We start from the raw sequence: 13957 nt of genomic DNA on the forward strand, positions 1-13957 counted from the left end.
CCGCAATTGACGCATTGTAAAGTTTTTCACGTTGTGGCACCAACTGTGTGGCAAAGGTGGAATATAATTCAATCAGGAGGTGCTCTGAGCCCGGCATTTTGTTACAAGTCAAGACCTTGCCAGCCCCCATATCTCGTTAATCGCAATAGGGGCCGCCAGTTCCTCTCTATCAGTGGCTGGCACCAGAGCCCGTGTTGCACAATGTAGAAAGTCTGTGAGCTTCTGTGGGTCAGGGGATGGCGGCGCTGAGTATAACTGTGCGTAATAGTTGCGGAACACTGTATTAATCTCAGCTTGCGTTGTCACCAATAATCGTGCAGATGTAGCAAGTGACAAGATAGGTGTAGGGGATGGTACTGATCTGATTAAGTGAGTCTGTATGGTGCCTGACCTGTCAGCCTCCGTGTGTGTCCTTTGTGTAAAGTCCCTCTGGTCAATAAGACGTAGGTGCTCTAAAAGCTCAGTGTGTGACATTCTGGCCTCACCCAACTCAACAGCCTTTTCCTCGTTCTCAAGTGCTGCCACTTACAGGGGGCCCAGCCTATCCTCCAGGTCCCTAGTGACCTCGTGTCTAACACCCACCACTGTGCAAAGCGAGTCGCCACGTACAACCACTTAAAGGCTTCCCACTCCTCTAGCGATGAGGATGTGGTGTCTGCGTTCTCGGGAAAACATGTAGTGATGGTTGTAGCCAGCTTTTCTCAAACAGTGCCATTGTGGCTGCAATTGTGGCTGCAAGCGCCGAGTTGGTATGGGAGCAGAGACCAGGCCCCAAGAGAGTGTAAGTTCCAGAGGGTTAAGATCTGATATTGTTTTGCCGAGATACATAGTGTGTGCGATGGAGGGGTGTAGGCGTTGTGTATAGAGGAAGCTACCCAGACAGGAGTGTAGGGTGTGGTAGAAGTAAAAGTAGTACTCGCGTAGACCTGCATTACGGTCCCACCATACTTCTGATAGGCCCCACTCGTCCACCAAGCGACGCAACTCTTTAGCCTGGTGTACTGTACTTGTACCAGGGAAGGGTGGGTGTAAGCGATCCAGGTCTGTGTCCAGTACAGCATTGAAGTCCCTTCCTAGAAGCCAAAGATATTGAGACCAATCAACTAGTGTGGCCGATAAGTGGGCCAGGAATTCGACTTGGTCCGTGTTGGGTGCATATATACATGCTAGGATTACCTGCTCCCCATCTAGCGTACCCTTGAGTAGGACATAGCGACCCTGGGTGTCGATCTTGACTTTAAGTACTCCAAATGGGACCCTAGCTCGCAACCAAACAGTACCTTGAGAGAATGCAGAGTAGGAGGTGTGGTATAATTGCCTTCTCCTTCTTTTACTAGGTTTGTGAACTTCAGAGGACACCAGGTGAGTTTCTTGCAGAAACACTATCTGTCTGCGGCGTCTGTGCAAGTGAGTGAATATGCTGTGCCTCTTATGGATTGACCCCACACATTCCAAGTAATAAGGTTATAATATTTGGTCACTATTGACATCATGGACAGGTAAAGAACATTGTATATACACTTCCCGGTAGCAGACCAGACCCCCGTATAGATTCAAGGAATGACCACTCCAAACAGTAAAAACAGTCCCACAATACCCGGTCCAGCGATTCTGCATCATCCGACCAAACCTGAAAACAAACAAGAACAGTATAAACTGTGAAATAGTATGTGCATTTGCCAAAGGGGCGGTCAGCCTCCACCGCACTAAGAGGATTAGCCAGGCTTAGAGCATATATGGAGAAGGCCAAGCCAACCGTACCCAGGACCCCAACAAGTGCAGCAACCAGGTGCAACTCTGCAGCTAAAACACAAGTGCTGATTTGGAGGTACAAGCATGACTTATTGTACCCTAACAATACCAGGGGAAGAGTCATACATAGTGGAGGCACCATCTGTGTGTGTCAACGCCGCTGGCACCTACGGAGTACTTCCAAGAGGCATTATCATGTCGACAATAGTTGATTGGGGGGCATGTGTATAAAAGAGGTTCCCCCAGCATTCACCCCAAAAGATCATTGCTCAGCTGTGGGGCGATTGAGGAGAACTGTGCCATACTTCTAGTGGAATCCGAGTCCGAAGCGTTGTTCTGTGAGCTGGAGCTGATGGGCGGCCTGGTGGATCTCAATGTTGACGCTGAGAGGAGTACCTCCTTTCGGCCCTCCAGGGCCTGTTGCGGAGAAGGCATTCCCTTGATGCTTTCCTGGATGATGAGTCCCTGCCTACATCTCCGAGAGGCACGTATCGATCTCGGTGGTGCTGCGACCTGGGGACCACGTCCTGTAGAATTCCAGCCACTCCCAAGCACTCTCAAGGGTGTCAAAGAAAGGGGATCGCTGATTATGAATTATTTTAAGTTTGGCCGGGAAGAAAAGTGCGTACGTGAGGACCGCTGTGCTCATATGGCTTTTTATTTCCTGGAAGGAAGCACACTTGCACTACACAGCCATAGTGTAGTCCGGAAATATGGAGACCCGTGAATAAATGTCTAGGAGAGGAGCCTTTTTGCGAGCTGCTTGCAGCCGCACGTCATGGTCTCTGAAATTGCATATTTTAGTGACTATAAGCCATGCATTTGTACCAGAAACGGGCTTCTTGGGGGGGGACAAGGTGCGCTCTCACCACGTTGAACAGGTCAAAGAGACCAGTGAGGGCCACCTTCCTTCTCAGCCAATCCTCAATGTTTTGCGCTGCACAGGGTCCCTCTGCTCTTTCAGTGAACCCCACAATACATATATTATTATGGCAGGACCTTCCCTCAGCATCCGCAGCCCTCAGATGGTGAGGAGTGGGAGCAGATCCTGGCCGGGGGAGCTCCAGTCTTGGTTTTAGTACCCCCCCATTGTTACCGCCTAGGTGACAGCCAAGCCTGGCTAGTGAGTGATGGTAATTGCCACTCCGAACGTGGGGACGCGGGGCAGAGAATACATAGGTAGTGTTGTTGTAGGCATCATATGTACTTGATTTAAGTCTATGCCTGGCCATCCTGATGTGTAGTCAAACAATGAAGCTCAATGGCAAGGTGGTTCCCTAGAGAACAGCAGAGTGTGCTCCAGGAAAGATGGCACAGTGATAGACCACCCAGACGACACAGTTCAAGAGACAACAGGTCTCCTGTGCAGCTGCACTCTCAACAACGATATGTGCACTCCCTCACCAGACTCCGCGGCCTCTCCCCAAATGGTTGACAATGATAGTCTCAGCAACTGACAGCTAATAGACTTTTTTAAGGCTGTTTGGGAATATGGCGACAGTGGATTCAAATAACAATAGACGACTGCCTATTTTGTTGTATCCATACAGAGGCTTTTTGCCTTTTTGAGCGAGATAACTACGCAGCAGGCCGTTTGACAACACGTGACAACACGTGACTCATCCACATGACCAGCTACATATTATTGTCTTTTTTGATATACGGGAAATCATCCGTACCACCACAAGATACTCTATATGCAGTTTGATGCATTCCTGTGTCTCGACGTTAATCCACTGTCGCCATATTCCCAAACCGCCTTGAAAAAGTCTGAGTACAGACGAAACACGTGACGGCTACATCGTGTGCTGGGAATCTTTTAAGAAAAGAACCAATAAAGACAAGAATCTGTAAATGACTTGACTTGGTTTGGACTGTCTGTTGGTTTTCAACAACTTTGATTTATTTGATTTTTCCAAATTGATTGAACTATTGTATGAATCCTGCTTGTGTTTCGAATTCACCCCATACTAGTGGTGGACAGACCAATATACATAAAGGTGTGCTATATTAGCTTATTTGTGTTTCATGTATAGGCATGTTATTATTTAATGTGCTGACAACATCTCTAGGTAGTAGGTGTTACAAGCTGCCCTAGCACCCCGTTCTAACCTTTGGAATATAAGGATACACGCTGATGACAATGAGATAAAACATACAGGATCATTATTTGAAGTGCAGTTTTTCCCTTCGGGGAACACTACTACCTATCTTCTACAAATGCTTGTGCATGTGCATTGCAACTATGCAGGGACATTTTTGCATTGATAATTGTATATATTGCACAATCACTCTTGGGGAGTATTCCATCACATGTGCTCTCTGGCATTTCCTTTCCTTCTCCAATGGGAAAACATTTTGTTCCTTGTACAGAAAGTGCTGGTCCCAGAACCCTATCAATTTGGGTGGTTTCCCCCACCTTCCAAGGAATTGTACTTCTATTGCTGGCTGGAGTAAATCTCAGACCTATTTGTAGCTTCTTCCCAGCCTGGGTTCCCACCAATGACCACTTCACAGATGGTGCTTAGTATTACCCGTCTTTATTGTGCTGCGTGTAACTGCGAAGTCAACATTCTAAACAAGCTTTCATGGCATTGCGCTCTGACACCTTTGTCACAGCTCTACGGACTCTGTTAGGAGACAAAAGGGTTCCGTCATAAAATATTGCAAGACACTACTCTTTTCAACGGTTGCAGTGGGTCAGAGGGAGGTATGTGAATAGCTATAAATGTGTAAGTTTATGCACAAACATTTAAGATTTTCCAGCCTTAGAATGCGGAGGAGCGTCGCCCCACTGCCAGGAAAGAAAGGAAAAAATAAAATGATAATGGAATGTTATTATCATTTTATTTTTCCTCCTGCTGCGGGAGAGCGTGAGGGAGTAGGGCGGAGCTGCAGGGGAGGAGTGTAGACACTCCTGTTCGCAATTACTGTTTTGTCGGTCCTCTCAGGCCGCCCAAAACAGTCATGCGCACTCCACTGTTCTCCATACAGGCTGCATTGCAGTCTGCATGGAGAACATACCCACCCCTACAGCCCCTGGCTGAGCGCAGTGTTACGGCGCTCAGACAAATCACAATGCGCCATTGGAGCATTGTGATTGGCTTAGGGGTAGGAGCCCAGCTGCCTGCTTCCTGTTCCGACCTGGAGTCGGATACAGGCAGCAGGAGAGAAGACGCGGGAGCCGGTGGCGGTGTCGTCAAGGTAAGTTTTTTAAAGCATCCTGTGAGCCCCCCACGCCTGCCCAAAAATCCATAATGTCGTTTTAAGTAATAGAATTTTAACAGCATGGCCTCATCACTATGGTTTTGTTGTTTTTAAATGTATGCACTATATTTTTTATGCAACAATTTCATTAATTATTCATAACAACATATGATTTGATTTGAGGCTAAAAAGAAGGGGCTGTTTTAAAAGGCTGTTTGTGAGTTCATAGTAGTCAAAAAGGTTTGTTATGAACATGAGCGCAGGGATGGGACAATGGTTGTAAGTGTTTGATTGTTTCATAACAAATACATGAAATTAACATATGCATGTCTAAAGGCAAATCCACACATCTAAAGACACAGTTATATACTACATACACACGCGCACACACACACGAACACACACTCGTGGCTAAGTATACAAAGCTTGTTTTTTTAATATATAAAAATATTGTAGTACTCTTATGGGTAGCTTTCTTATAATAGATTTACATACCGTGACATTTATGTGTAGAAAGTAACATAAATCCATATACACACACTCCTCCACCTAAATGTTATGAAAATATAAATAATAAGTACTATGACATACATATATATGTAATGCAAAATACATAAATGTATTGTTAATTATTTATATATAGATGAAGATCTGGCGTTTTGAATATGCTCGTTGAGGAGACAGTTGCCTGACACCCAGTAAAGCACCTGAATACCCTCTCTGATGATTAGCACAACGCAATACAAATATTCATAACATAACATACATTATTTTTTTTATTTTTGAACATTATCTATCTATCTATCTATCTATCTATCTATCTATCTATCTATCTATCTATCTATCTATCTATCTATCTATCTATCTATCTATCTATCTATAGTTTTCGAACAATTAAGGCTCAAAAAGTTTGTATATCTAGGGACATGGAGGCTCTGTGGATCCTGCCTGGGGACAAAAATGTTTAAAAAATATATATTACCACATATTCGCCAAGGATCGACAAACCCATGGCAACATAAAAAAATATTAATAAGCACGGTCTCCTGCCCCCTACCCAGGCCAAATGCAGGCCAGGGACCCCATATCCCAAGACCCGGCACATTTTTAAAGGGGGAGAGGGGCACGCGGCCCCACTGCCCTGGTCAATTTCGACCCTTGGACCGCATATTTTGGGGACCAGAACCATTTTAACAGAGAGGGGAGCACGGAGCCCTCCTCACTGGGCTGCTAAATGCCCCAGGGACTCCATTCCCCAGGGCCGCAAAACCTTTTAAAAAAAAGAGAGGGGGTCACATTGCCCTCTCCCTGAGCCATTAATAGCCCTGGAACCCTGTCTCCGGGGCTGGCTCAGATGCTATGTCCCGGGGAGCCGACCCCCTGGGACATAGCGGTTTCCCTGTCCACACTGGCACGGAAACCTGTGTTTGCTCTCCTTTGGCAGTAGCCTTTTTAGGTTTCGCCTGCACAGCACTTGTAAAATCTATTGTCTTTAATATAAACTTAAAAGGAGATTACATCCCGCCTCCTCTCTTTTCTGGCTTTTCATTGGTTGCTGGGCTTGCCACTTACATTTCCTCCAACTCTATTGGCTGAAGCATATTTCCCTACGTTTACCAATGCTTGTTCCTTGTCTGATTCTCTTATCAGTTTTCTGTAGCCGAAATACTGTTAACATCCGCTTTGGTGGAACTGTTTTTTTATAAAGATTTGCCTCTTCTGCTTTTTTGTCTGGGAGCAGATTTATATAGCGCACCCGGAGAGATTAAGTGATTTGCCCAGAATCACATGATGTTCGCCACGGGACTTGAACCGGGATCCCAGCTCTTGAGTCAGCAACTCTGTTTGCTGCACCACATCCTCTCCACTCCTGTGATACATGTTAATGTAGTTTTCTCTCAGACTCCCCTTCTCATGTCTTCTGTCGGCTCCAGGCATATTTTTGATATAATATGATTTCGAACCTTGCAGCGACCCTGTTAAGTACAAGCCATTAAATAAATGTAAATTTGCTTCATTTTTCATCAGATGTGATGCACGCCAGAGAGGGTTGGATTCCCCTCGCTGCAAGCTTCCAGTCATGCTGGCATTTCTTTCTTACTTAGTCATTATCTTTTATAAAGAAAAAATTATTCCTTAAATGTGATAACAAGGTGCAGATCGATGCGACAGAGCATGAAGCACAATTAAAGCAACAATGCCGGTAAGGGACGTGGTGGCAGATGTATCATCTGTGTACGTTAACAGCACTGGAAATTCACCTTGTGGTCATGGGCGGATGTATTAAGAATTTCAACAGACATTAGGCTCGCTTCTTAAATGTACCAGTAATACTTTGGAAACGTCTGCAAAGTTGTGCTAATGATGTAGCAATCACATGTTCATGCATTTATAATTTGCTTCTCCGCTTACACTTTATCTGTTATGTTTTTTATTATTTCTGTTATGATACCATGATAATTGCTTGTTACAAAAAAAGTTTCTGTAAACAAAACCTTCTTTATGAGGTTTTTTACTCAGCTTTGTTTATCCTCATTTATTTTAATGGTATGAATGGCACAATGGAAGTAGCTTGTTTATTTCTATTCCACCTAGCCAGCCTACTGTCACGTGACACAGATTATTAATTAGTTATCATTTAAAAGCACCTGATACGCTTGTATTCGGTGACAGTATACTCACTAACTAGTCTCAGTTTCACTGACCGTTTCAGGTAAATTAAGTTTGGAGTTAATGGTGCATTGTTTCTATACCAGCTTAAATGTTTTTACTTTTTGTTTGGTACACTGGGATTTAGAACAGACACGTCTCTGGCATGATTCTGTTTTGGGTTTTCTGGCACAGCATATTTTTAGCATATGGATGAACATGAGGGCACTTCATCTATTTGGTGATGAGTTTTTTTTGTCACAATTAAATGGTAATAAGGTATTCAGTTTAATTTTCTGTAACGCTTGTTTAATTTTTTTTATATTTGTTGCATATACGCAATCATTTCACTTGTTTTGACATCATCCACTGGATGTGCATGTCAGAGGGTTCATCTTATAAGACTGAACTAGGCCTGGGCTAAAATTTCGTTCCGTTCGCGGAAATTGCGATTATTTGACATTTTCGCGTTCCGCAGAAAGCGCGAAAATGTCAAAATTTCCGCATTCCGCAGCTTGGCGATAATGTGTTTCTTGGTCGCGCTGTAAAATAATACATTCTCGCGCGCGCGCGATCGCCTTACCTGAATCCCTGCGTTCGCCGACAAGTTTTCTTGATCCGGTCGCGTTCTCCATGAGATGTTGTATTGTTTTTAGCCATTTGCGCTGTCTCGCGACAGTTCGCGCCCGCATTGACGTCATGCGTCGCGCGATCACGTCTTTCTTCTCGCGATCATGCACCGCAAGACAACTGAAAACAAGATGGCCGCGCCCGCGAGCAACCACATGGGTAAGTTGGCGAGCCGCAACCATGCAGAAAATCTCGCGAACATGCGGGAAAAAAACTTCTGCATATTCGCGATATTTCCACGTGTTTGCGATAATTTTTAACATTTTCGCGATAATTTGCGAAAGTGGATTTCGCAAATTCCGCCCACCCCTAGACTGAACGGAGATTTGTCAGGCAAGTGGTAATAATAATTTGCACAATAGAAAGTATGATTATTTGTTGGTTATTGTTGTTTCTGATGCAGCTTTTCTTGCATCCCAGTTACCCCTGACGAAGTGCAGTTTTGCCCTAAATGTATTGGGTTTATACCATCGACTTTGAGTCATGAGGAATAGTGAACCTCTATGTGCTGTAGAGAAAAGCCTGGATTAGCATCTCTTTGAACTTGTTGAATAAAATAATGAAGCATGAAATTTTATGGATTAAAAAAGAAGAAACTATTGCAACCAGCTTAAGATTGGTTGTTTTGCATTAACCTATGTTTGATATGTTATATATCTTGGGTCTGGGGTACCTGACGAGGAATCAGCTTCTTGGTTCATGAAAAGGAAGAAATACCGTGCGTCAGGAAGCATCCCATGTCAAAGAGCAGATCTTAATTTTGCAATCACCTAAATGGATAATTTCCAGCTTCTTTTGAGAAAATGCGGGTTTTGTAAACTGTTAAGAGAGGTACTGAGACAATGGCAAGATTCCTCTCTCGTTTAATATGCACCTGATCCATCAATGGAAACTGCGCTCCTGCCTAGTAGTTCTTCCACTGTATACACCGCACTTGTTCTCTTGCTTAATTCTACCTCCCCCTCCTACTTATTTTCTCTCTCCACTGTAATTTGTACTACCTCACCTGGTATCAACATCATATTGATGATCCGACAAAGGTCAGCATTCTAGTTCTCCAGTTTGAACCTCAGCTGCACAGCACTTCCTGTTTCTTCACCCCTCTGTTTTGAATGCAACGAATTTACACATATGCTTCTTTTTTTATTTTCTTTTTTTACTATTTCCTCACACTTTTTCACCTGCTCACCAAGCTACAACTTACAACAAAAAACTGCGTATTATTAATCACATAGGTGAAACCTAATGGGTTTATTTACCAATGCTAGTTAAATCTCCCACCAAGTGGGAGCAAACACCACGGGCGGAAGCTTCCAAAATGCTCCCACCCGCTGGAATCGGACTTTAGATCTGTTTCCCTGCCCACAGTGATATGGGCAGGGAAACAGATCTAATTATTTCTTCCGTCCACAGGGGGCAGCATTATTAGCTATTCCCTGTGAATGTGGCGAGCTGGCTGGGGCCGTGGGGGTCTTGAGTCGCCCCCTGCAGCCTCCAGCGAGTCTATAGTGGGTGCTCTGGGTGGGCACCAGGTCATCCACCATTTCAATACGCGGGCCCGGTGGATGGAGTCCCCGGGGCCAAAAGTGGCCTGGGAAAGGGGGCTGCGTGTCCCTCTCCTGATCAAAACTGCACCGGGCCCCGAGGGATGGAGGTCCCTGGGCTGAAAACAGCACAAGGCCCCCCCTTTACTTTTAATTAGTGGCCCTGGTAGATGGTAGTCCCCAGGATCTATCAAGGATCTGGAAGGGGGGAAGTGTGGCCCCCCTCTCCTTCATTTTTTAAAACTGCTCTGGGGCATGGGGGTCACAGGGTCCTCCTCCCCTTAATTTTTAATAATGACCCTCATGGATGGGGTCCCCAGAGACAAACAAAACTTGGGAAGGGGAGCTACGCAGCCCCTCCCCCTTAATAAAAAAAGTCCCTAGGGGATGGGGTCCTCAGGGTGTAGAAAGGCTTTGGGAGGAGGGCCGCATGGCCCCCCTCTTTACAAAAATAAGGCCCTGAGGGATCGGTTCCAGGGGACTTAAGGAGGGTTGGGGAGAGGGGCGATGCAGCCTGCCTCCCATTTAAAATATATGTGGCCCCATGGCCATAATAGGTTAGGAGCAAGTTATAGTTACCTTAGGACACGAGTTATAGTTACTTGAGCTAGTTATAACTGTAACTATATCTGGTGATTTTCAGTGGTGTTTAAAGTTTAAAAAGTTACATTGCTACATATCACCTAACTATAAAGCTACTTTAACTTTTGGTTTTCAGGAGAAAAAAATATATATGTAGCTACTTTTCGTTCAAGTCATATTCCCATACTCTACTGTGATGTATATGCATAATCTTGGAAAGGATCATACACTCATCTACATATACATGTTCTAAATACAATGAGATACTGTTGGGACGGAAATCTCTACTGCATGATAATGGACGTGTATCCCTGCCCTGAGTGCCCAACTGTATTATTGTCTGAATTCCTAATGCTGATTTTTTTGTTGTCACAGGCACGCTCATGCATGCCATGACATAGGCCTGTCTCACAAATTGTGATCTTGATGGACCTGTAGGGGTGCCCAAGAGCAAACCTAAAAATGCTGGAGGGCTACTGCCTTCTCTAAGAGTTAAGCTCCATGGGCGCAGTGGTGGCAGCATACCATATAGTGATTAGTAGGAGTGAACAGGCCCTTTTTAATCTGTGTCACTGGAGTGCACACCTTTTTAAAGTTTTGCTACTGTGTGCTTAACCCCCCCTTGGCCTACATAAGTTAGATGTAGAGTGCTGCACAGTGCAGGAGTGGTGAGTCTGCACTGGTTGTATGTGTGCCTGGGAAGGGTACAGTACAGAAATAGAGCACTGCTGTGCAGGATGTGCATGTTCTGCCCTCCAGGCTGTGTAAACTGGGCTGGAAGACAACAACGTTGATGACTGAAAAATAGATGTAGTGCAATTCAATATAACATTATTATAAATAGCTCTGCATACAAATATACATTGTCGGCCATAGTTGTGGCAAAAAGACCACACAGGTGGTTTGAAACTAGGGATCAAGGCTTGTCAATGTCTTCCTTGTATCCTTCCTGTACATGTGTCAATATGGACTGCAACCAATGGCCTACAAACAAAAGAGTGAATGGCACCCTTCACTCTGGGTGCCTCCCACCACGGTTTTGAACATAACAGCAATTTTGCAATTGTAGGAAGATGTCATTAGAAATTACAATCAGGAGAAAATATGCCCTGGTTCAATTAAGAAAAAAGTCAGGAGTTAAGATGAGTTGCCTACCCTGGCAATACGACGGCACCAGATATCGATCAATGTGTTTAAGTGTGAGTTCTTGTGATGGTTACCTTGAACTAAACCATTCTAATCCAAACGAAAGGTATTGTAAAAGCACATTGCACACAAGCATAGGCCATGATCCTAACTGAGTTTTTATCCCTGTGCAAATTTTTTTTAAAACCTGCCATAATCTTCTATCTAGAAATATATTCAGTAAATTCTGATGCATGCGTCGTCTGATGTGGAAAACAACAAATTCTGTGTGCAACTCCTCATTTTACAGAGAAAACTCGCATTTTGTGGTATTCACTACAACCAGTAAATGCCATACCCTACAGTATCTGTATGTTCTGAGTACATGCGGTAAATACCTCACCCCATCAGGGACACCTGTAATATGGGCTTAGGGAGTTGTGCATGAGGACTTAGACACCTGCACAAACAATCGTCCTTAGCAGTGAGATAACATACAGTGAGTAAACATATTCCTGCTAAAGACAGGTAGGGGAAGGGATAAGATGGATAGATTTACAAGTTATAAATATTATGGTTTATAGGGTATTTGGGCAGAAAAGCTTTTTTGGTAGAAAAACAAAGACGTTATCAGTGAAAAGCTTTAATAAACTTCAACTGCTGGTAATTACTCGAGGCCCATTCCAGTCCATCATTTCTTTTTACCTACTGTGTCACTCTAGACAGAAACTAACCATTGGCAAAGCTGACTTGGTCCTTTCTCCAATGGGAACATTCCAGCCCAAACTGCCAGCCAAGGTTGCCCATAAGCCAGTTTCTGCTTTGCTGGTTGTCTTCAGTGAGGTACAGCTTGAGTCCTATGGCACAGTGGGCATGAGACCCACATTTAGGCATTCCTATCGCACTTAGGTCCTCTCATTCAGTTAAAGAAATCCGTGATGGCTGTAATGCTTGAAATATTCCCATCCACTTGTAACTTACTCAGGCTCCTTTCTTGTCCATTAGACAGCTTTCAGCCATCTGCAAATCATTCCAATAATAACAGTCCATTTGAAATTATGATTCTTTAAAATCATTTATTTCTGGTGACTTTTAAAGATGGGAGGTCTGACAAATAAAATAGAAGACACATTCAAACTTTACTGTAATGACAAAAATGTATGTGCTCCCCCCACCTTTTTTTAATCCTTTATTTACATTCCCTTTAAATGACCATAACATCAAAGCACAATGTATGTTTTTTTTGTTTGCAGGTGCACAACGGATTAGCGACATACTCTACCTGGACATTCTTCGTTAGTCTTATCAATTTTGGGATGGTGCTGAAGTATGATGGAAGAGTTGGTGACGATTACATAACCCCCATTGTGCTCTATCTGGCGCTGTTTGGATTACTGTTTTGGTACGGTGCTTCTTTGTGTTCAAACATTTCATACTAGTGCTTTTTCAAAACACAGCATCAGCCTGATGGTTGGATTTTAAATCAATGCTAGGAGCAAATCTTTGAACCTGCCTTGCGAATAAAGCTCCTGTCTAAGAGAGGAGGTGATTCTTGAACTCTTTTTGTTATTTTCTTGCATCTGGAACGTGGATCGTGTTGACAGTGCTTATTTGGAACCGATACAAAGCAAACTCGGTTAGGTACATTTGTGTGGCTAAAAGAGTGTACGAAGCACAATAACATGCAAGTTTATCAGTAGTAAAGCTCAGAACCACATGTTATTTCCCATTGCCAGCTGGAAGTAGAAAATACCTGGGGAAATGACAGTTTTTTTGCATCATTTTTACCAGAATGAGGCACTAGGCCGTTTTCCATTTTTACATCTTGCTGCAGGTATCTTTAGCTATCTGAGAGACCTCATGGTACAATACATTAAAAATGAATGTAGAAGATGTACTGAAGAGATAGTGGGCTTGGGATCTACGTACTTTAGCCATTAGCTTCCATTTTTTAGGTTTCGCCTGCACAGCTCTTGCAGTTTGCTTGTGAAATCTATTGTATTTAATATAAATTTTAAAAGGGGCTTACATCTCACCCTTTCTTTTCATTGGTTGGTGTGCTTGCCACTTACATTTCCTCTGTTTTTATTCACTGTAGCATACTATTTTCTGTTCTTCCTTGTGTGTTTCTCTTATCTGTGTCCCATGGCCTAAGTACTGTTTTCATCCGCTTTAGTGGAACTCTTTAGTTTTTGGTTTTGACTGCACAGCGCTTGCTTTGTTTGTCTTCCACTATTTACCTAATCTCCCCATGGCTGAATGCATTTCAAGCATCCTTGTTAATCTAATTTTTACAATTTAAGATAGTGCAAACTCTCAGAGTGCTTTACATGTGCACAAGTTGCATTACAATAGGACACATTTCCAGGCATGGAGAGAATCATTAATTTTCCAAGAATTACGGGATTTTGAGCCACTGCCGAGACTTGAACCTCGTTTCCCAGCTTCAAGATAAGCCGCTCTACTCC

At 43.7% G+C, this 13957-nt stretch overlaps 1 protein-coding gene across 1 annotated transcript in view; it reads left to right on the forward strand.

Moving 5' to 3' along the window:
* LOC146822752 (uncharacterized) overlaps positions 1-13957 on the forward strand; it is a 381837-nt gene that overhangs the window by 269496 nt on the left and 98384 nt on the right. The window contains exon 5 of the mRNA XM_085606938.1: positions 12743-12891. Within this exon, the coding sequence (XP_085463064.1) occupies positions 12743-12891 (149 nt within the window). The remainder of the gene's footprint in view (positions 1-12742; positions 12892-13957) is intronic.

Source organism: Triturus cristatus, chromosome 5_2 (assembly GCF_964204655.1).
Source record: "Triturus cristatus chromosome 5_2, aTriCri1.1, whole genome shotgun sequence".
Taxonomy (NCBI): domain Eukaryota; kingdom Metazoa; phylum Chordata; class Amphibia; order Caudata; family Salamandridae; genus Triturus; species Triturus cristatus.